The sequence below is a fragment of the Cephus cinctus genome, unplaced genomic scaffold (assembly GCF_000341935.2).
Source record: "Cephus cinctus unplaced genomic scaffold, Ccin1 Ccin1_scaffold0215, whole genome shotgun sequence".
Taxonomy (NCBI): domain Eukaryota; kingdom Metazoa; phylum Arthropoda; class Insecta; order Hymenoptera; family Cephidae; genus Cephus; species Cephus cinctus.
Window position 1 is genome coordinate 920909 of NW_014332933.1, and position 23005 is coordinate 943913.

At 37.7% G+C, this 23005-nt stretch overlaps 4 protein-coding genes across 11 annotated transcripts in view; 2 read left to right on the forward strand and 2 right to left on the reverse strand.

Annotated features, from left to right (window-relative positions):
- LOC107265320 (organic cation transporter protein) overlaps positions 1 to 3203 on the forward strand; it is an 18385-nt gene extending 15182 nt beyond the window's left edge. For all 5 annotated transcript variants that reach the window (XM_015734665.2, XM_015734664.2, XM_015734661.2 and 2 more), the window contains exons 4-10: positions 274 to 532; positions 631 to 823; positions 913 to 1131; positions 1213 to 1427; positions 1508 to 1683; positions 1768 to 1940; positions 2039 to 3203. In XM_015734665.2, the coding sequence (XP_015590151.1) occupies positions 274 to 532; positions 631 to 823; positions 913 to 1131; positions 1213 to 1427; positions 1508 to 1683; positions 1768 to 1940; positions 2039 to 2138 (1335 nt within the window). In that variant the 3' untranslated portion in view covers positions 2139 to 3203. The remainder of the gene's footprint in view (positions 1 to 273; positions 533 to 630; positions 824 to 912; positions 1132 to 1212; positions 1428 to 1507; positions 1684 to 1767; positions 1941 to 2038) is intronic.
- On the reverse strand, positions 3170 to 6451 carry LOC107265321 (carcinine transporter). The gene is made up of 10 exons (XM_015734667.2): positions 6190 to 6451; positions 5514 to 5791; positions 5242 to 5434; positions 4908 to 5166; positions 4639 to 4831; positions 4452 to 4557; positions 4281 to 4384; positions 3975 to 4189; positions 3540 to 3715; positions 3170 to 3466 (listed from the first exon to the last, which is right to left on the reverse strand). The coding sequence occupies exons 1-10, from the start codon at positions 6208 to 6210 to the stop codon at positions 3278 to 3280; spliced, it is 1734 nt and encodes a 577-aa protein (XP_015590153.1). The 5' UTR covers positions 6211 to 6451; the 3' UTR covers positions 3170 to 3277.
- A 707-nt stretch (positions 6452 to 7158) lies between these two features.
- On the reverse strand, positions 7159 to 14411 carry LOC107265318 (organic cation transporter protein). Its single transcript, XM_015734655.2, has 8 exons — positions 13772 to 14411; positions 10643 to 10844; positions 9786 to 10044; positions 9115 to 9413; positions 8929 to 9041; positions 8635 to 8849; positions 8201 to 8549; positions 7159 to 8058 (listed from the first exon to the last, which is right to left on the reverse strand). Exons 1-8 carry the CDS (start codon positions 14137 to 14139, stop codon positions 7875 to 7877), a joined length of 1989 nt encoding a protein of 662 aa, XP_015590141.1. The 5' UTR covers positions 14140 to 14411; the 3' UTR covers positions 7159 to 7874.
- Positions 14412 to 14443: 32 nt separating this feature from the next.
- LOC107265108 (DNA-dependent protein kinase catalytic subunit) overlaps positions 14444 to 23005 on the forward strand; it is a 30712-nt gene continuing 22150 nt past the window's right edge. The window contains exons 1-5 of one of the 4 annotated variants that reach the window (XM_025082682.1): positions 14444 to 14982; positions 15236 to 16582; positions 17437 to 17520; positions 17828 to 17951; positions 20736 to 20911. The gene's annotated coding sequence lies outside the window, so the exon portion shown is untranslated. Of the gene's footprint in view, positions 14983 to 15235; positions 16583 to 17436; positions 17521 to 17757; positions 17952 to 20735; positions 20912 to 23005 lie in introns of those variants that run through there. The other 3 variants (XM_025082683.1, XM_025082684.1, XM_025082681.1) reach the window with 3 other exon arrangements.

A 23005-nucleotide genomic window follows, 5' to 3' on the forward strand; every position in this document is an offset into this window, starting at 1 on the left:
TTTTTTTTTGTTTTTATTTTTTTTTTTTTTTTTTTTTTTTTTTTTTAATATCAGTCTATGCTCTTACGTTAATCATAATCGTGTACGTGGTGGATTATTCCCTGCGACGAAGAATGTTGCCAGTCTTAACTCAAAAAGACTAAGAAAGTAATTTTTCAATTTTCCAAATATTTTTCCAAGCGCCAGATGCAATTTAGTACGTAAGCAAAACTATTGTAAAATTTTTGTTATTCCTGTGGGAATTCTAGACTAATTGTATCCTGTTTCTTTCAGCTCGGATGGGTATGCGATAAAACGTTTCTCTCATCGGCAGCACAATCCGCCTTTTTCGTCGGCAGTATTATAGGCGGTTTCATATTTGGTTATATCGCCGATCATTATGGCAGACTGCCTGCACTGGTCGCTTGCAATTCCGTCGGTTTCTTCGCTTCCGTGGGAACCGCCTTTTGCACGAGCTTCTGGACCTTTACTCTCAGCAGATTGATCGTCGGCACAGCCTTTGACAATTGCTTCAACATACTTTTCATCGTTGGTAAGTAGTACAGGTAGTAGTAGGCAAAAGATTTATAGCCGTTTATAGGTGTTTCAACTGTTGAAGATACTAAAAGGTTTGTTTTCCTTTCCTTTTAGTAATCGAATACGTCGGTCCTAAGTACAGAACACTCATGGCCAACATGTCTTTTGGGATATATTTTGCGTTTGCCGCAAGTATTCTTCCTTGGATTGCTTACTGGATCGCTAACTGGAGGATTTTGAGTGTCGTCACTGCAGTCCCATTAATAATTGCCTTCATAGCCCCCTGGATAGTCCCAGAGAGTGCACGGTAAATTTTAATAATTCTTATTCTTCTTTGTATCGTAATATAGGAATTTCCTAAAAGACTTATAAAAAATATATTTTCTTTATCGTCAGATGGTACATTGCCTGCGGAAAGATGGACAAGGCTATAGCAATGTTGAAGAAGTTCGAAAGAGTCAACAAGAAGAAGGTACCGCAAGAGATCTACGACGAGTTTCAAATAAGCTGCAACTTGGCTCTGGCGAATGACAAGTCAGCCGACAAGTACACGGTTCTTGATCTCTTCAAGAAACCGCGTCTGGCACGCATTACAATTATGCTAATTGTATACTGGTAAATATAAGAAGAAACAAAAATATATCAAGCTCTACGAGCCCTTAGAACCCAACCAACAGTCTTTGATTCATACGACAGGCTTCTAATCATTCTGGTCTTCGACGGTCACGTGTGGAACATGAAGCTCCTTGATCCAGATGTCTTCACTTCCTTCTCTCTTGCTGCACTCACGGAATTGCCAGCTGCAGTTTTACTTGCAATTTTCCTGGATCGCTGGGGTCGTCGCTGGATGGGATTCATGTCGATGCTAGGATGTGGGTTGTTTTCCTTCCTTGCTCTAGCTACTCCACAAGGTAACAATCAATTTGGTACTTTGCTAGCTGAAGATTTTTAGTGATTTTTTATGAAAATTATAGTTGACTCTTTTTCGTAGGTGGATCTAGGGTAGCCATGGCTATTTTAGCTCGTCTTGGTGTCAACATTGCTGCAAATATTGGCTTCCAGTATGCTGCTGAAATGTTGCCAACTGTAGTACGTGCACAGGGTGTCAATCTCATTCACATTATCGGTTACTTCGCTCATATTATTGGACCTTACGTTGTTTACCTGGTAAACCATATACCTATATGATTGAAAATTAATATTTGTCAATGGGGTAAACCAAATTTTTATTACAAATCTCATTATTTACAGGCTGACGTTTCCCCGGCTCTTCCACTTATTGTCCTGGGTCTTCTGTCATTATTCGTTGCAGGGCTGACTCTTTGTTTGCCAGAAACTCTAGACCAGGAGCTACCTCAGTCTTTGCAGGAAGGCAACGATTTTGGCAAGGAACAAAGTTTCTGGTGGATTCCTTGTATATCCTCGTAAGTAAAATCCTTTGAATTAGCAGATATAAGAGAAATTTGAGAGCCACGACGATCTAAGGAATTTTGGCTCGATCTGAAATTTCTTCTCTCTTCAGGACGCCCGAGAAGAAGAAGATATACAGAAAAAAGATTGGAGCGACCAATGCTGGTTTCAATCCTGGCAGTTTGCAGAGGATTGACTCAACCAAGTTATAACGTCGGATATAGGAGTAGATCGATTTTTAACGATTTATAGGTTACATCGATTCGTTTTATTGTTTTACATTAAGACAGTTAACCAAATTCTTGTAAATAGTTCATCATCGTGATGTGGTTGTAATATTATAACACGTAACCGCGAGTCATCTGAACACAGGTATTACGTTAGTTACGCAATGTGAACTAAGAATCTCGTATTGGTGATTAATTAGATTTTATCGCAACCCTGACCATCACGTGCGCGCTCATCTGATTAGACACGTGTCTGATAGACATCTGTGCATACGTAATTCGTCGATTCTTAGACCATTATCGAGAGAAGCTTGGTGAATATTCAACGGCAAGGACCAATTGTACATTTTTCACATTGAATATTCTCCGAATCAATTCTCCTTCCATCGATGTACTGTATTTTGACTTTTTATATATATATATTTTTGTCTTCTTTTTTTTCTGCTGCCTTACAATGAATTACTCAGCTACAACGTCAAATTCAAATTGGGACTCCACTAGAGACGCTCATATAGTCGTAGGATCATTCATGTACTTATGAGGCTAGCGTTCTGCTTTGATCGATTCTTGTTTATCAGGAAATGGTGAAATATAGAGAGAAATGAAATGATAATTAGGTAATAAAATTTAAAACTTTAAGGATACAGCGAGGGACAATTTTTTTCGTATGATATACATATGTATACGAAATTCAGTGTCTGTTAGGTAAAACATATTAGGAAGACTACTAGCCACAAGCCATTTTAGGAAATGATTTTTGCCAAGAGTTACTAGACTCTTATGTCTGTGCCAAAAGATACAGATAATTAAGTATTATATAAATATTAGTAGGTTATTCAGTTATATAAATAATTCGTGGTAATACGTACGTATACGAAGTTTCATGATCTGTAGTTTATTATAGATTAAATGTTCATATCCGAACAGTGTACAGAAGAATATTTTTTAGAACATTCATACGATAATATTCCAATCACGAGTCATTCGATATACAAAAAAATAATTTCATCATCATGTTCGAGTAAAATAAAACGTTAATGTTATTATTAATGCTGACTTTCATAATAATTTCTTTTTCACATTACACCTCTACCAATAAATATGATCGATTTAATTAAATTCGATTAATCCAATTCATTAGATTGAAAACATGGCAGACTCCAAAATTTTTGATCCTTTCCAAAATTTTCACCCTCCTCCAGAGTCTGTGGTAGATTCCTACCGACCGTTTCGGGTAACAGGAGTGAAATAATGGCAGCCACGAATGACGCAATTCCAATAATAAACAATGGCAAGGAAGTCCAATACATGCCCTAAAAACAAAATTGCACTTCTATTATTCAATTTCGAAGGGTTCTGGTCTCCAATGGAATCTCGACCACTCACGGTATCGACAATGTATGGTGCCATTCCGTGACCGATTATTCCACAAATGTGTATCAGCGCGACCCCTTGACCTCTGACAGTAGTAGGCAGTAATTCGGCAACAAATTGATGACCCACGTTGGCCGCCATATTTAAGCAAAATCGGCACAGTATCGACATGCTCAACTGAATAATGTCTAAAGAGAAAATTAAGGTAAGGTAAATGCCTGTGTTACCGACCGCGCAATCTCTAACCTTGTATGTACATTCGTAGGGATAAACAATGATGCTAGAGTGCGTCTAGTCCCGGCTCACCTAACGTCGCCTAGCCAGTGGCTCTTAATCACATAGTGGGGATAGTCTACTATGCTGACAATATCCCGTTAAGAATTCGGGGCACTCTCACTCTATATATTAATTACTAGTTTATTAATAATATAAGGAAAATCGTCTTACTTGATTCTGAGTAAAGTTCGACAAAAGTAAAAACTCCAGTAAGTGCCATTGTGATGAATCCACAGAATCTGCGGCCCCAACGGTCCAGTATTAACGTCAATAACAATCCTGCTGGCAGTTCCGTGGCGCAAGCCAACGAGAAAGACACGAAAACGGAACTTTGAAGTAACTTCAGAGAATAAACGTGTCCGTCGAACGTAAATATTCCCAGAAACCTAAGTACATTCGATATAAATTCTTATTAGCAATTTGAAAGTATCATTAGAAGTTTCTATGTCATTATATACGTAATTCTAGGTTAGTCACCAGAATATTATGAGAAGTATAGTGTTCTTGGCTAGACTGGGTGTCCTAAATAAATCCAATAGCGTAGCCGTCTCCTGACTTTTGTTAGATTCCCTTAAACTGATCTAGAAATATGAATATTTAATTAGAGAAAATTCAACTTGAATTGCATCAATAGTTAGACTTTCTTACGGCAATCCTTTCGTAGAAATTCAATGGTACATTTTTGCCATTGAATCTTGCAATGCGTTTGACTTTTCGAACAACCTTGTTGATTTTTCCATTAGCCATGTACCATCTTCAATAATATCCGTAAATGGGATAAATAATAATTATGATAAGAAATATCGATTATGTGTTAATTAATAAAAATAATTACCGAGCACTCTCGGGGAGAATCCACGGTGTTATAATGGCGTTGAGAAAAGGTATGGAGACGACAAGAGCAAATAATTTCCAATTAGCAATATAATATGCGATCCATGGTAAAAGGGTGCTTCCAAAGGCAAAATAAATGCCAAATGCAAGATTGAAAACCCATGTTCTTCTTTTAACAGCCACATACTCCATCACTGAAGGAGGAAAAAAAGAATTGTTTAAAGAATATATTACAAAAGAAAGCACTATAAAAATCACAAGTCCACTTACCTATGATCAGTGGAATGTTGACACAATTGTCAAAGGCCAAACCGGTGATAAACCTGCATAAGGAATACGACCAGAAACTTTTGGCAAAAGCTGTTGAGACGCTACCTAAAAAGGCAATCGCATTGCAGATCACCAACGCTGGAATTCGTCCGGAATGATCGGCCACCCATCCAAATAGAATTCCGCCTATGACGGATCCGCAAAAGAAGACAGCCTGAGTTGTTGATATCAGGTATTCTCGATCGCATACCCAATCTAGCTGATCGGCAATCAAATACAAATTTTAGAAATAACAATTGATCGACATAATTATTAATACTCTTTGTGACTTCACCTCAGTTGCTATAGACGAATATGGGATTTGAGTAAAATTATATTCCCATTCGGTGCATTCTATGACTTTTGATGCATTCAATTGTTCTAATGAAAAATTCTTTCTTGCCAATAATTCACTGTAATTCAAATCCCTCTTATAACAATGATCGTAGTAGGGATACTTATCATTTGACGGTATAGCGATTTTGATGCTGTAAACAATTTTGAGTATATTGCATAAATTTTATGTCAAGTTAGTCATTAATTTTTTTTTTATTTTTTTTTAAATACCGTTCTTCTCGCGTGAAGTTGGCGTCGATCAGCGCGTCCACTTTGCACCAGCGTTCCTCAGGTACGATGGTGATAAATATTTGAGAGAAATACAAAACCACGTATGATATGATATATGGAAACAAAGCAAACATCAGACACCATTGATATTTTCCAAAATCACCGATATCCGGTAAAATATCATCGAACGATACATTGCTTCGTTTTTCCTTTTGCTTTTCACGATCTGAATTCGTCAATCGCAAAATTTCTGGTCTCTTGACGACGTCCTCGATGAACTTGCAAATAAAAATAGAGATATAAGATTTTTTTTTAATCGCATTAAAATTAAATTGATATCAAGGTCAAGTACAAAAATACTTTAAACAAATATGAATCAATTCCCAATGTTTTAATTCATAATTAATGAGCCGAACGGAAATTTCAAGTGAATAAAAATTATTATATTTGAGATATTAAAAAAATTAAATAAGCTTCCATATGAATATCATCAAAACATAAATAATAAAAGATGAAACCCCCTTATCAGTAAAACGATGACTATTTAAATATCTTCAGCCACACTCTAACAAGGTTTAATAAAATACTATAATCGTCTGATCAAATATTCACAATGTAATAATCTATGCCATTTTAATTATTATACTTCTGAACTAGTATATTGCAAATTACTTACAGCTGACGTTTCCTCAGCCATTATGACTTTTTGTTACTGCACTGTATCACTGCCTAATTATACATCATACGTAAGTATAACGATATCAAAATTTAATCCACCAAAGAAAAAAGTTACAAAATTATAGAAATGAAGACAAAAAAGGTTTATCGAAGATTCAAATGATCCGTAATCAATGACGGTGAAACTACCTGTAAGACGTATGTAGCCACGATATCGTTTATATACGACTAAGCAGACTACTGAAAGGAAATACAAAGATGCTCGAAGATACACGTGTCGCTCAATAGCTGGGTGGGGATAATAATAAAAAATAAAAAAAAAGGCAAGGCGAGGCAACAAAGTGGGGGAAAAGCTAGCCTAATTGCTATGCTAGGATATTTATAATACTCAATGTGTCAGACGAATGCAAAGTGAATCGACCGTAAGGAACCCTGAAATACTTGTGTAACGGAATGCTTGAATAACGACAGAGAAGAGAACGTGAGCGTAACGTTTTTTGAAGATGTAAAGAAGAAAGAAAAAGAAAAAGCTTGTTTTTCATACATTCTACGTGCACTTTATACTTACTCATATACGCACGTTGATACGCTGTTAGCTTCCATCGTGGCGCAAACGATATTTTTAATTAAGTCAAATTGACTATGCGCGACTGATAGTTGAATAACTGACAGTATACATATATTTATGAACATAATTAGAATGGATAAATGCATCCTCGTAGGTGAATACATATATACACGTAAATTAAAATGCAATGTCGACGCATTACGTAGCTCAGAAACGTATTGATGTATACATAAAAATACATATAACGTACATTGGAGTAAAGCCAGAACTTTTGTTGCGGAAGAGTAAAAACGGGCTGGACGAACGAAAGGGATAAGGCCGATAAGAGGATCTAACGACGCAGAATATTATTAATGCTAATTTCGATCAAGGGATAATCTCAGGATTAATTCGAGTGTGTCTCGTTTTATCACGACTGTCGGGACGCTCGATTGATTTCGTTTTTATTACATCGTACTATACAAAAAGAGACTATATACAAAAAGTATAATCGCAACAACAAAATCAAATAATAGTAACGCGAATGCCTGGGAAGAAACGCGAGATTCATCTTTGCGGAACAGAAATTTCCTTTGGCCTTGGAGAAAAAAAAAATTCTTACTAATTTCGCCGGAGGCTTCCTTCTACGATCACTTATGTGTTTACAAGACGGACCTGGACTAATCGTACATCATAACGGTTCATGTACTCGACCGAGTCCAGTAATGGCGATCACAGTGAGCCTAATTCGAATCTTTCCTCAGGCAGTCTCTTATATGATACATTATACATATATGTATAAGCATGTAGATTTCTCACCATGTTATTCGTCTGATGCCTGATCGCTAGGTAGACTCCACTATGATTTACGTATAATATCCACATAAATATTTATATATAAATTAATTAAAATTTAGGTACTCTCAGCCATGATCATTTGCGTCCTGCGCCTAGTCTTCTTCTGACAGCCGAAGACAATTATCGGCGGGACGTAGTCGCTAATGGAATTCGAGTCCTGATATCGCACTTTGGATTAAACAATAATAAGATTGAGTAACAATGTTAATAATAGTCACAAGGGTGGGTAGGTTTGGCTGTATAAATAAACAGGGCCCGCTTAAATATAGAAATCATAATCACAGCCTCACCCCTTCTAAGGGATTGGAGAGACTCTTGCGCGACCTCACGCTAGACCTTTGGATCGCACTGCTTATCATAGTCTCGCCACGAAGAGAAGCTCTCATGGAGGCCCTCAAGCTTCCACGGGTGAAGGACCTGGTCATAGGCAGCGGCGGGGTCTCTTCGTCCACGTTGGCATTCCTGGGAAGAGTAACGTCCCATTAGAACACATGAATAGACGGGACAGATAATTCCGACGGCAATGCGGGCTTCGACAACAGCTCATTGAAATGAGGCTTGCTTCTAATCCATTGTCTGGATTGAAATGTTAATTCAAACTTACTTCATGAGACATGGCACGTCCCAGATACCCTGATCCTTGCCAAACTCTTCGCCATCCTGCAGAGTCTGTGGCAGATCCTGGCCCAGGGTTTCTGGTAGGAAGAGCGCCAGGCATCCTCCGATGATACCCAGAATTCCCAGAATTAGGAGAGGCAAGATTGGAGACACCACAGCTATGTAAACTACGAAGGGGGCTACTATGCTTGCTACGTAACCCATTATGTGGATCAGGGCGACACCCTGAGCACGAACTACGGTCGGGAGTAGTTCGGCAGCGTATTGTAATCCTATGTTGTAGGAGATGTTCACGCAGAAACGACCCATGATAGCCAAGGTTGCTGCGTAGACATCTGTAAGGTAAGGTAACGGTGGAAGATCAGTCGTCGTTCGTTGTTTGAATTGCTGGGTAAAAATATTTTCAAAAATTCTTCTTACGGTTTGATACTGCACAGGCCCAGATACTGAAGATACCTGAGAGAACCATGGAACCGCAAGCTAACCATCTTCTGCCCCATCTGTCTAGGACAGCTGTAAGGAAGGTATCTGCCGGAAGTTCAGTGGCGGAGGCTATTGTGAATGTTATGAAAACGTCCAGGCCTAGGTTATCGACGTTTCTGACGTGCCCGTCGAATACCAAGGATATGGCCATCCTGAAAAGACATGTATTAAATTGCAACTTGAGGTCCAATCATAGATTTTAAATCGTTCAACTGTCAGGTTCTCTCTTACCATATGACTATGAGGAGAACAGTGATATTTCGTAAACGTGGAGTTTTGAAAAGGTCCAAAACGGAATACGATTTGCCTGCTTCTTCTTCCTTTTGAGCTCTGGCGCAGGTATCCTGAAATTATATTATACAGAGTTTATAAGTAAGAATTTGCTGAACAAAGAGAATTCTCTTAAGCGTCACTCACTTTGAATTCCTTGTAGACGCTGTCAGGGACCTTGGTGCGATTTATGCGCTCGAATTTCTTCAGGATCTCGATAGCCCTGTCGACTTTACCTTGGCTAACGAGCCACCTGGCACTTTCAGGAACTAGCCAAGGTGTCGCAATAGCCAAGACTAAAGGAACCGAGGTGGCGATGCAGGTCATCCTCCAGTCAGCTAGGAAATAAGCTACCCAGGGCAGAACGCAGGAAGCGAAAGTGAAAAAAAGAGCAATGGACATATTCGCCACAAAGGTACGCCATTTTGGTCCCACGTACTCCAAGACTGTAAAACAAAAAAAAACAATCAATTCATTATTATCTAAAGTACTCATCAAGTACCACGTCCATGATTGAACGTATTATCTCTAATCTCAATTAAGATATATAGAATGAAATGTCATTATAAAACTGAGTTCAGGTTAAGCAGAGTGCAGTAATCAGTTGATCGGACAACTTATTCACCAGCCAACAAGTTCCAGCTGATCAGGCAATTCGCTGACCTGTTGATCGCGTTGCGCAAGAGCGAAGGTCGCAGTCAATACTCATGATCTTGGTGCATCAATACCTATCGACTAAACGGATCTATTCAGATCCTCGTGATCACGTATGACCACGACCACGACAATTGGACAGCAATTGCAGAGGAGTCACTCACCTAGAATGTACATCATGGTGAAGCAATTGTCAAAGGCAAGACCAACTAGAAATCGGCAAAGAGCAAATTGCCAGAAGCTTGTAGAAAACACAGTAGCAATTCCAGCCAAGAAGCCAGCCATGTTAGTGCCAACCAGCGCCGGAATTCTTCCATAACGATCAGCTATCCATCCGAAGATGAGTCCGCCAAAAATAGCGCCAACGAAGAAGACGCTCTGGGCCAAGGTTGGCAGAGCTGCGTTATCGCAGACCCATTCTAGCTAAAAATATATTGATGCAAAAATTATATTTTACTGCTTTATGAAATCTGAACGTAGTTCAGCTTGAAAAACATTTTTGAAATAACATTTTTGTTGGGACGATACGCGATATGGCAGCGCGTATCGCTGTAAGTATCGGGTAACGCTCATAAAGAGAATGGTTCTATGGCGCCTTGAACTTAAAGGATCCGTTTATGCAAGACCACTCGTTGTACCGTGCCTCTTCTGTTACGTATCTATGTAATCACATGTGATTTATCTTATCAAGTAAACGTCCGTGAACAATCCCGGACTCCCTCCCATGGGCCCTACCTTTCCCTCACTGTACTTGTCCTACTAGTAGACTTACGCATGTTAGGTTAGATGCATCGGCACGTATGTTTGCAACATTGTCATTCATCAACACGCAATTTCCACATGACTGTCAACGCTTGTAGCATAGACAGTACATACCTTTAGTGACTGCTTAAAATGGATATGACATGTCACGTATATCAGAACGACCAAATACGTCAACACTGAATGATATGAAAAATTCGGGTACCTTAATAAAGGTAACGAAGATGTGAAATTGTTATTTAATAATAAATAACATTACCTCAGTCGCTACGGTGGGATAAGGAATATCGGTGAAATTGAACTCCCACCCATATTGACAGTATTGTACAGGCCAGGAAGGATCAGCTATTGTTGTTCCATTTGCCAACAGTTCTGTATAATTGACAGCATACATCGAGCATTGTGAGTAGGTCAATGAACTTTCGCTCTCGGGTGACGGTGGCGGGATTGACAGTGCTATTCTGTAAAAGTAAAAAAGGAAAGATGTTAAAAAAAATCCTGACACAACAAAGAGTTTCTCGAGTGCGAAGTAGAATAGATTATTTTAATCGTTACGCTACCCGCTTCTCCTATTAAGGCACTTGAAGTATTTAAAAATGTGGAATGACTAATTCGTATGGAATTTCTTACGTTGTATGTATAGAGATCAGTTTGACACTCGATAATACTATATGCGAATAGTCTTGCGTGCTGAATTCTAATGTAGAATTAACGTACAAAAAGTTTCAAAGAGAACGGTCATTTTTACGGAACTGACAGCAGCATAATAGTATGTACAACGATAAAACCACGAGCATCAATAATTACAGGCTGTGCAAGCGACACGAGTTGTAGAAACGAATGACAAAGGGTAATGGACTGATGTATATTATCAAATATATTCTAGTAGCACAAATAATAATTATTTTTCGATTGCTAGTAAAACAGACATTCGAAAAATACGTCGATCGGAATTTGGACGAGTCTTTCCATGACCATGCAGATGGCGCTGCGGTAGTCCGTGAAAATCATGGCGGACATCGATCGATGTAAATTCCACGTGTCTACTGTCTACTTAATAACGATATAAATGACACACAATAACAGTTCTTTCTGTGCAATGCAACCTGACGCGATAATATCCAGTATAATGCAATGTTAAACTGGCTTTACATCAGTTGCGTAAATCAGTCAAGCTGTCCGTAAGCGATTCACTAGCCACTTGTCAAACGACGATCGGCTCGTATTAATTAAAAGCTTTTGCACTGATTTATCTCAAAATATTCCGACTGAAAGACAGTGTGTAGAATCGAAGTTTATATACCGATGTGTGTTGTTCAGCATGTGAAGTAACTGCAGCCTGACAGGTGCGCCACTTACAACGCAAGATCGTGTTGAAAGCAACGTGGGGCATTTTTCACGTTCACGCTCTCATTGCTGGTACGAAGGTTTTTCGCATGGACTCTTATATTATTCGTTATATGGTTTGACCTTGTGAACGATGATATAGTACGCGACTAATAATAATAGGACTTGGGTTATTTAATCACAGACTCTCTTCTATTATTCCGAAGTAAGAGCACATGCGAATCCCTATGAAAAATATAAAGGATCTAATAGAGGGATTGTTATGGCATTCCCAGACAATTGGCAGATCCATTATTGAGCGGTAGGAAATTTCCAGTGTGCAGACGTCGCAGTGAAAGATCAACAGATAAAGAATACAAGATTATTTGTTGTCACGTGTAATGATTGCGTTCTTAGTCCAATATTTCTATAGTTCTATTCAGCAGGCTTAACACCTATTTATATTTTCTCACGTCTTGCTACTAATTTTGATGTATGACACGTCGCTTTTTCTTTCCCTCTGTAAGCTCGTTTTATTTTAGTTTGCTCAAACCACGTTTAAATGGCCGTGTCAATATTAATCAATGGTCAATTGTTGGGTAGAAAAACATTAATTCCGCGTGACTCTTTACTGAGTAAAAATGTTTTTATAAATTATAGTACATTATAGGTTATGTATAGTGCCTTTAACTCTCCTGCTTACCAGCCATGCCCAATCGAGTCGTTATACGTGTACTAGTACCAGGTTAGTACACATAATACACATAATGTGTGATGAAACAAACGAAATGCAATTCAATCGCTAAGTGTGTGCGAAGGTCTCACTGAGTTTCTAGACTTTCTATGATCCTACGTTTAGCCGATTTAGATAGATTTTATGGAAAAATATCACCCTGGCATTCGCCATTAGGTTTCTTGCACGGTAGTGCATTGAGAATTATGCAAAAATCCTTGTAAGGCAAAGAGATATTAATATCTATTGATTTGTCGATTTAACTGGATTTGATAATGGCTCCATGTTGATTAATAATTTACGGTAATTCATCTATTAACAATCCACATATGAGAATCCTTACGTGAGTAATTAATAGATTCTTGAAGTTACTAAATTACGTGAAAAAGTATATATGCAGGTCCGTAATTGATTAGCTATGGTATGGTGTTACGTAAATTAATGATCCGTTTAATGCGCCAAGTGAGATCAAACCGCAAAAGTTTAAGAGTCGTGTTTTTTTTTTAGAAATTCTGATTATACAAAAAGGTTCGTTCCCGAAAGGTCTCGTATTTAAATTACATTAGCACTGGATACTTTATATTGAATTCTCATCACATCTTATTAGTTGGATTGGTTTGGATGAACAAACAATTTTCTTTAGGATATTCAAGGATATCCTTTATATATTGTTAAATTGAATTTTATCCTCTAAACGGTCCAGAGTGATTCTCTTGAGAGTAGAATGATCTTTGAACTGATGCTTGAATTTACATGAGTAAGAACCGTATGTATTGGTTAATTTTAAACGTGAATCATTATTATTTGCATATTTTGCGGCTGTGATATTTATTTAATGATCATATTAATAATTATATTTTGTGAAATTGAAAAAAATTTTTATTATAATATAATAAGTAAGAGTTTGATTGCACTGAGATGAATTTTTCTGAATTTTATTGAATCATAAGAGAATTGCTGCCGGACGGAAATGACCGTGACTCGAATGTTCACTAGCCATTTCACCAGTTCTACTCACTTGTCGTGACACTAGGCCTAATCTTATTTTCAATTTCGAAAAAAAATAAGAAATATTTCTATCGACTGGATATAAAAATGTAATCAGTAGCAAAAGATAATCGTGCACAAGGTGAATTAGGTTAAATCAATAAATTGATAAAGACTATTTGAAATTTGATAATCAGATTTTACTTAGTCTCTAACAATATAAAGATCAATACTGTGTTCAATATATTACAAATATTATGGATTACTTGGCACATTTAAAATCGGTATTAATTATTCTTTTTATAATTTTTTTTAATATTCCCAAATTTTTCAGTCACTCACCTCTGCTCCACTGTCAGGTTGGCCAATTCAGGTACTCGACACCAATGTTCTTCAGGAACAAGAGTGATAAATATCTGGGTGAAGTATACCCAGGCAACGAAGAATGCAAATGGTATCATAAGGATGAAAAGGATCTTCTGATAAAGTCCAAATTCTCCAATATAGGGTAACAACTCATCAAAATCCACATCCTTATTATCTCTACTGTCCCTGTTAACTGGACCGCAAACTGGCGTTGTGATCTGGGCGTTTTGACAAATAGTAGAAACCCTTGTGGTGCAGGAGCTGGTCGTTAAGGTGGGGCAGCCCTTGTTTTCGTCGGGTTGGCAGCCCGGGACTGGAGATTCGAATTTTTCTTGAGGCGGCATTTTCGTTAAACGACTCCAGGATTTTAACGTTAACAGTAAAACGTCAAATTAGCCTTGTCTAGTTAAACGAAATTTATCGATTTATCTCAACGCAAAGTCCAATTTCTATTTTAGCAAAAAAATTCTAATTCCGTGTGCTATCGCCAAAAAGAGAGAACAGAAACACGACTTTTTTCATAAAAAATTTCAACCCTTTAACCGGTCAAATCGTCGTTCCTCGTTCTTTCCGACTCCTCTCTCGTTCCTCGCGAATTTCGTTTTTTTTTTTTTTTTTTTTTTTAAATTTTTTCATAAAAAATTTCAACCCTTTAACCGGTCAAATCGTCGTTCCTCGTTCTTTCCGACTCCTCTCTCGTTCCTCGCGAATTTCGTTTTTTTTTTTTTTTTTTTTTTCAAATTTACACCAAATTCCGTCAGTCTACTTCTCTTGAATTTCTTTTGATTTTCTTTCAGCCCTTGGTGTGTCCACGGTCTTCGAAGTATCGCGAGGGTGGAGAAAAATACGCCAGGCTAACCCGTACCGTAAAAACCAAAAAAAAATACGGGTAATTCCCAGCTTTGGCAAGCAACACTGCATCGTTTCACCGTGTGGCTGACTATATAGGCATCGCCACCAGGAGTTACTCCCACTCTCCCTCAAGAACAGAATTCAGTCTTCTACGAGTCTACCGTACAGAGTCAATATACAGTCCTCATAGTATAACAGTGCCAGAGTGGCATTGAACGAAACTGGCAGCGGCTCCCCGCAAAAGAAATCGCCAGCAAGTACTTGAGTCTCAGGTCTACGCTCTTCTCCCTTTCTAATAAATCATTCGCAAATTCGCAATGAGCATACCTACAAGAGTAAGTATTTTTCTAACAGCCAGTACAAAAGATTCTATAAATAGACACTGTTCCCTCATAGTCAACAATATCGTGATAAAAAATTCACTTTGTGCCCACTTATCAATGACTCTTTATTATCTCTCAATGATCCATAATAAGTCTCTCGATATTAAAAATATAAGAAATCAATTGATTGCTCTCACTCAATTTATTGATTATTCGATATTACAATGATCGATATCGTATAAGTCATTATACATTTTTTTTACAGTGATTAAAAAGTGGTATCATCTCAGGATTGAAGTGTCTAGAGGTCCCAATCACTTTCCATGCAGCATCAACTATACCTAAGACGCAGATACCAATTTGCACAATACGCTAAGCAGCTTTCGTTCTTCGTACAGCACGTGAAAGGATCTTGTTAAGACTATCTATAACAACAAGAAAAATAAAAGCGGAAGTTCTCACTCGAAGATTCAAGGATGGACGGGTGACTCGTTTGTATCCTCGAATACGAAGCTCGATCACGGCAAATCCCTTCCGCAAAAGTTTTATTCTTCGGTTAATCATTGCCATCGTTATTGCGCACGCGATCTAGATTCCGATGCGTTAATCATTTCGATCCTGAATTATTAAATCTCTCAACCCACACGGTAAACTTGCACAGTTCTTAGATTAGTGCGAGAGCGAGCAAGGTCCTTAGATCATTCGTAAAATAACTTTCACGGTAAATAATTTTCATGATGACTTTCAAAAGCATTATTATTATATTACAACGAACCAATAGCTCGTATCCTTGCTGGTGTCATTAAACGGCTTAAATACTTCCGAGTGACTGTCATTAAAGTCTGGATTGAGTTAAGTTTTCAAACCGCGTTTACATAACCTCACTTTCTGCAGGATCGTAAAGACTCTTATTCAAGTGGGAATATCAAAGGGCGTTCAAAGCGTCAGGTCTAAATCCAGTGTTTAATTGATCCGATAGAGTCGGATCTGACTATCATTACTATTGCCAGGATAATCAGGACCATTGAAGTTCAGCAGCTTTCCAATCGGCATGATCGACTGTATCGTATGTTACGTGAACTTTGAACTTGTTAAATACGTCGTTATAGCGCTGCTACGTAATTCCTATTAATAGACCGCCATTATAAAGGCGGGATTATACATATAAAACTGAAAACTGTATCAGACGAATCTCGCGTTTTGCTTGTCATACAGAATCGAGTTAATTGTAAAGATAAAAAAGCGTCTGACAAATTTATACAGTACTACGTCTAAGAATAAGATAGGAAAAAGGGCGAGGGCAAAGAGAGGAAGGTGAAAATATATATGTATTCTAGCAAAGTCACATTACTTTCTCGATTAATTAATTAATTAATTATAATTAATATATATACATGATTGTTAATATATCGGCAAATGGGTCAATGATTTTTACGCCGTCAGCAGCCAAGCGTGTGCAAGATTTTTCTGTCTGTCCAACGGAGTCTTTGCTGGTCTGTGGATCGATCGATCTGAAGTTTATCGATAGAGAGTATCGATTGGTTAACTCACACAATGATCGTGATCGATTCTCATAACGATTGTCGCTAACTGATCGTTAGCACGTAGTTAGGTGCGTATAAGAAATTCTACACGGACGATCCTTGCCAGCATCCAGCTAAGGTCGCAAGGTGTGCCCGAAGGTTTTGCAGAATCAGTATCGCACTTAACGATTGCAAGCATACCGGTGCAATTGCACGATTTTTCAAATATGGTCGTCTTTCATATCATTAAGTAGACTATATGTACAGTCAAGTTTACAGTATGCGATACAGTGCAGCGTGCTGCGAGTGATCCGCAACGTGTAACATGTGATGCGATGTGTCACGTCAAGATCTGATCTTGCTTAGCTCAGATGCACTGAAAGTCATGCCAAAAGTATTAGCGTCATTGCCATTAGAGTTGAAATCCAATGAAAACGAAATTTCTAAAAACGGGGTAAACTCGTACTTTTACAATGTCTCTACTCTTGTCATGGGACAAGTGCAAAACGTTGTCACGCGATATTTGTACTTCGAATGGATGAAGTGGAAAAGAAAATAGAAAAAAAAAAGTAAACACGCTCCAATTGACAATATCATAAAGTGGCGCTCGGTACAGTCAAGGAAATATATACGTGACTAGAAAATGTGACAAGTTAGCTAATGGTGATACGATAAAAAATTAATAACAATAAGAAAAGCCTTAAAATCTTTCCTGCTCTTGTTGCGTAACGCACTCTGACCGTAGCCATGAATTATTTAACTCTCGACCCTCGTCCCTTAACAATTGCATTGTTATTTGTTACCGTTGTTCAGTAGAGCAGCGTATTGTTATTTTATTCTGAACCACCCATATCCTGTTTATTTTTTAGAATTATTTTTTTAATTTTCTACTTTTTCGCATTTCTAATCCATTTTGTAAAAATATCTTTATCCTTTTTCTTAGATCCATATCCTTAACTACGTTAAATATGATAAACCGGAATGGACGTAATCAAGGAGGAGTCAATTGATAAGGCGAAGCTTGAAGGTAAGTCGCAGAAAACCAGACGTTACGAACAATCTCGTTACTCTTTGTGGCTCATTGCGTCTCCGTACGTTTCATCATTTAAGCTTTATTGCTCGTGAAAAGAATTTCGTTTAGTACCGTGTTTGTACATATACAAGTTTATTGCGAACTTTATTGTACCTTGGCAAAACTTAAGAAGCAGTGTAATTAAAGTAGCGTCTCCTTATAATATTTCTAACATAATACAATTTTAAGCAGGGGGAACTGGCTTAGGCAAAAAGTCGCGTAAGAAATAAGACACGCATCGATACGCATCGTGTTTTTTTAGACTTCTTGGACGCCATATTGCAATTGACTGTCGAGGTATCTGGGGCACGTTCACACCAAAATATTTTGTCTACGAACCTTCGGCTGAAAATGGGTCAGCGGTATCGAGAATGAGATAATGAAAGGTAAAACAAAAGTAAAAAAATTCGAAAAAAAAAACGAGACAACCGACTAGACTCAACGTTTTCATGCGCGTTCATGCATTTCCGTGAATTTTTGCTGTGTCAGTATTACGGGACTCCTCACTTTTTAAAGAAATCATTCAGACCGATTGAACTCGATGTTTATATTTTTATACGATTTCGTTGTTTTTTTTTTTAAATTGACAAAAAGTATACTGTTCAAATTTATGAGCCACGTAATACTTGTGACTGGAATAATTTCGCGTCTACGCGCCAAGTAGGAAGAGATCATGAAGAAAAAGTGACAAAAAAATTGGTGAATGACGTCATCGATAAACATTGAGCCTCGTGGAGTTTGAAAAAATGTGTGCAAAAAATTCTATGTGTGTTTTATGTAGGAACTAATATCACGCGCACAGACATATAGATATACTAAATAAACGAATGGAGAAGTATTGTTTTGAAGAAGTGACAGTTCATTGGACTAGAATAAAAAGAAGATAATCACCACGAAGGATAAATGATTGAATGCACATCGAGTACGTGAGAATAGACGGAGAACAATCATGTACAAGATACATTCTACATATAGATTAATTTTCAGCATCTAATTGATACGCTTGTTAATTAATTTAATTTCCTTCGAAGGATAGACCCGGTTAGCTAGTACAGATGAAGTAAGAAACAAAATAGAAAAAAAAGTGAAAAAAATTCCCAGCACCCATTGTCCACAACGGTCTGCATATTTTACGAGCGGTGATTCACAAAATTGCCGTCGTTCGTTTCTTGTGATATTTATGAGCAGATGGAAAAAATGGCTTTCTCAAGACCTTCAAGCCAAATAGACCTAATTACCTGATTCTTCGCTAGACGCAGAAGGCACTTGAGGGTAATAAGAATTCTATATATGTCCGATAAATAAAATTTTAATAAACCAAGTCTCGAGTCACATGCTGACGAATTGATACGTTGGTTATAAATTTGCCAAAGAAAAATATAATCGTAATCCGTAGAAATTAAGGATCAATTAATTAGCACTCATCAAATTTTTATTTAAGCGTTCAATGATCCAACGATCCAGCAATTCAGCATAACATATAACGCTCATTGCCCGCGGTATCCGATCCGTGACAATATGGAGGGCATTCCACCAGTTGAAATGACTTAAACGGCGCTAGCGCGAGGTCAGGCCAAATCGGCGTGTCTAATTTCAAAGGAGAAAAATCCCGGGAATAATAATTGGATGAGAATATATATTGCACGTATGCTGACTCACAATCAGATAGGATTGAAGGAATGGTCAATCTGGTGACGCTGATTGGCTAATCGGCTGGGTCAGCTGGACGCTCATTGGTTGGCACGTGCCAATACGAAAACGCGACCGATCCTACCGAACAAACTTTTCACATATCCTATTATTCATATTATTTGGATTTAAGAGGAAATTTATAAATGAGGTACGAAGAATTGTAAAATATGGGAAAGTTTAAATTCTCCAGTCTGTACTTAATTCGTAAATTATATTTACCTGTGCAACCTGGTTGGAGAGGTTATGTGCAGCATAGAAGAATTATCGTGGCTGCGCGAAGGTGGGATGATTTCCTATTGTAATTGGTGTTCATTGTGGGGATTATTGTTATTATAAATGGTAAGATCGTGAATTTCGCTAGGGTTTCCTTTAACGATTTTGTATGGCGGTCATGAAATGTTCATTTTGTATATTGTGTCTATGGCCAGTGTGTAGCAATTCATATATTACGACATCGATCGAAATAACCGATTATGACGGTTCGAGCTCTTGATCGAATGTGGCCAATCGGATTATTGAGATTGGTAATTTTTTTTCTCAGGCTTTACTGTTCCCTACTTTATCTATCCTTCGTGACCTATTACATGGAACGTGTTCGGTGTGTGTAATATGGTATCAAGATTGTGTTTATCTTCAAAACAGAGATAACAAAAATAAAAGGCTATTTTATCAAAAAATATCTATAGCGTCAATAAATGTCAGGTTATCAATTTTCATTAATGAAAATCCAATGGAGGAACGATTTAGCATTATTTTTATTTTTTTTGTATAAGTACAGCTACTCTTGTACACAAGACCCAATTTCTATTGGTTACGCAACAAGAAGATGCATTGGGAATAAAAATAATATGGATAGATAAAATATTTTGATAAAGGATCAAAATTTATTTAGCATCGTTCAACAGTTTGAAATTTCTGAAATACGAAGGTCAAGGGGCTCGTCCGTCCACATCTAACCTGCCCGGAAGTGCGTGATACCGGAAACAAGCGAAGGACACAAAAAGCAAAAAAATTGAGCAAGCCACTTGCTTCGCGATACTAAGAAATCACCAACCGCCGATAACGTCCCAAATAATCGTTGAAAATATTTTCTTAATAAAATTTGAAAATATCAAATAATAGCCGACCTTCTCGACGTAACCGCAGATCAACTTTTCCCAAGAAATCAAAATGATCGCAAAGTCCTTGATATCATAAATTAACTCCCGTCATTTGATCAGTCGAGCATAAATTAGGCCATCGCACCGCGCATGTTATGAACGCCGAATGCTGAACGTTTGAACGCTGCATGAACATTCACTGAATGACCGAATGAACCTCCGACACTTTGTTACGAATCCGTTATGTATTATGCACGCTGCTATTATGAAAACCAGGAAGTTAACAGCTAGTCGTGGTGCAAATAAAAAATGTGAGGTTATGCTCGCGAATACGGAGGCTCGATATCAATCTAATATTTGTCTCTGTTTATGTTTCAGCAGGACGATATAACAACGTGGGAGTCTACGAAAGAAAAGATACGTGACTAATTAGTGGATTGCTTAGCATCCGGGATTTAATCAAATCCGATTAAACTTTGCGGAAGGCATTCGAATAAAGTCTGCGCAGACTGAACGGTACACATCTTCAAGGCGAACTGCTTCGCCAGTCTTAGGTACTTGATAGATTTAATAGATTATTTCCTTTCGTTTTATCTTTATCTTAAACACCTCTTTCTGCTCGTTATGCTCGTTATGCTATTATTAATAAACATGTAAATTAAACATTTTTATTTATGACATATGTGTCGAACCAGAGATGATAAAATGTCGTTCATTTTTCGTATGCTCGAATTTTGAGATATTAGTACTCAATCAACAGTCTCTGCGACGTTGAGTATAATTAATCTGATTATTATTATTAACTTTAATTATATACCGTTTTTATTTAAAAGCATTTTCTTACACGTAGTGTACAGCGTAAGCTGGTACGTTTTTGTTTGGGAAATTTTTTGATAACCATCAAATGTGTCATGTGTTGCAAAGTTCCAACAGCACGGGGCTTATACTGGGTGTTAGAAAGTTTTATCAATTGAGAACGCCAATTAGAGTTGACTAAAGACGTAAATAGACTGAGGATCTTATGAGATACAGTCACGACCCTAGATGTTTTAGCAGAATCGTCACGTAATCTAATACAGGAGCATATTTATACTATTTGTATTCAACCAAGCCATTAGTACTCTTGTCGTTATAATACCAACTGTAACTAACAAATCTCTTATCATAGGAGTCATTATAGGATTGCAAGTTCCTTTATGCCTAAGGGATGCAAGTTGCGTCGAGTGACAATTAATTGATTGGAAATCGTACCGTGGTTGGTATCATGTGGGCTGGGAGTCGTAGCGAGTTGGACCAAATTGTATGTATGTACATACATACAGGGTACTTAGTAATAAAATAGTAAAATAATACATTTATAGGGACAAGTTTACAAGACTGTCTGTAACTATCGGGAAGTTAGCGTTAAAAAGCAAAACTTTATAAATTAAACAAAAAAAGGCCAACATTTTTTTACAATAATTCCAAATAATTGAACTTTTGAGCTATCCTAACCTTACCAAGCCACATATAAACCTGTTACAACGTTACATTATAATACTCCCTTGCTAATATTTAATGTCTCAGCCGTCAGAGGGGAAAAAGTTCCTCCACAATAGCTTGGCTGTCAATTTGTGTACTCTCGTGGTTGGTTGCGTTTGTTGAGTCTGTAGGTCGCGCAAGAGAAATATATAATTTTGACTCTTTCTAAACTCCGCCTCCCACGGACATGATGGGGGCTTGGCTAACATTAAATTTCCAAGTATGTGTATCTTAGATCGGAATTACTTTAACAATATTTTGTTTTCAAATTAATAAATCTTTATTCTTTGGCGCTAAATTCGCAATGGTAGAATTATTCCTGTAGAATTATTGTAGTGTAAAGTTGGAGTGCTTCCGGCATAGATCTCTGTACAATGAGTTATCGACTGCGGAAAACGTTGTGATCTTTATTTTGCAAACCCAGTCGATAAGTAAATTAATTAATTAGTAGAGGGCGTTTTGGACCGTACATTGTAGTTATAAGAGATATACGCCTCAGAGATGAGTAGGGAGATGCACAACGATACGGTTTTAGGCGATACCAAAGACATATCGCTAAATCGGAGCGGCGAGTACGGGAGCAGGATTTCGTGATCATCGCCTTCGTCGATAATGCATATCTCGTCGTAGCCGAGCTGAACGTGATCACGAACGGGTAGCCAGGCGGACAGAGATTCTCCACAACTTACAACTGATTCCCAGAGTAACCCTTAGAAAGAGGCCGCTTATCAGATATTGCCTAAATCTTTTTTTTTGTAATCTTAAATTCAAATGTACAGTGTAAGCTCGATAAGATTTACTAAGAGAAAAGCCAGCACCTTATGCCTGCCTGTGTTAAGGAGTGCAGCGATGCGGTGCTAGCTTCCATCATTATTTAACAATAGTTCCAAGCGGAACTATGGTCCCAACATTGAGTACTAGAGAGAATTATTCCGGAACTGTTTGAAACACAACCTGAAAACAACACTGAAAGCCAGCTCCTTATGCATACCTGCACTGAAGCATATGGTGCGACTAGTATCCTTAATAGGTATTTTAACGATGTTACGTAGCAGAACTGTTGTTAAAACCTATCTGGAACTATAGAACTCCTCGAGAGCTATTGAAAAAGCCTATTGTTGAATCAT

Excerpts from the sequence above, each read along its gene's own strand:
- LOC107265321 (XM_015734667.2), bottom strand. The coding sequence starts at position 6,210 with ATGGCTGAGGAAACGTCAGCT. Across the intron at positions 4,558-4,638 it reads ATTCTCCCCGAGAGTGCTCG|ATGGTACATGGCTAATGGAA; the intron begins GTAATTATTTTT and ends ATATTATTGAAG. Across the intron at positions 4,190-4,280 it reads ATACTTCTCATAATATTCTG|GTTTCTGGGAATATTTACGT; the intron begins GTGACTAACCTA and ends GAATGTACTTAG.
- LOC107265318 (XM_015734655.2), bottom strand. The coding sequence starts at position 14,139 with ATGCCGCCTCAAGAAAAATTCGAATCTCCAGTCCCGGGCTGCCAACCC. Across the intron at positions 10,845-13,771 it reads AACCTGACAGTGGAGCAGAG|AATAGCACTGTCAATCCCGC; the intron begins GTGAGTGACTGA and ends TTACTTTTACAG. Across the intron at positions 8,850-8,928 it reads GTTCTCCTCATAGTCATATG|GATGGCCATATCCTTGGTAT; the intron begins GTAAGAGAGAAC and ends ATGTCTTTTCAG.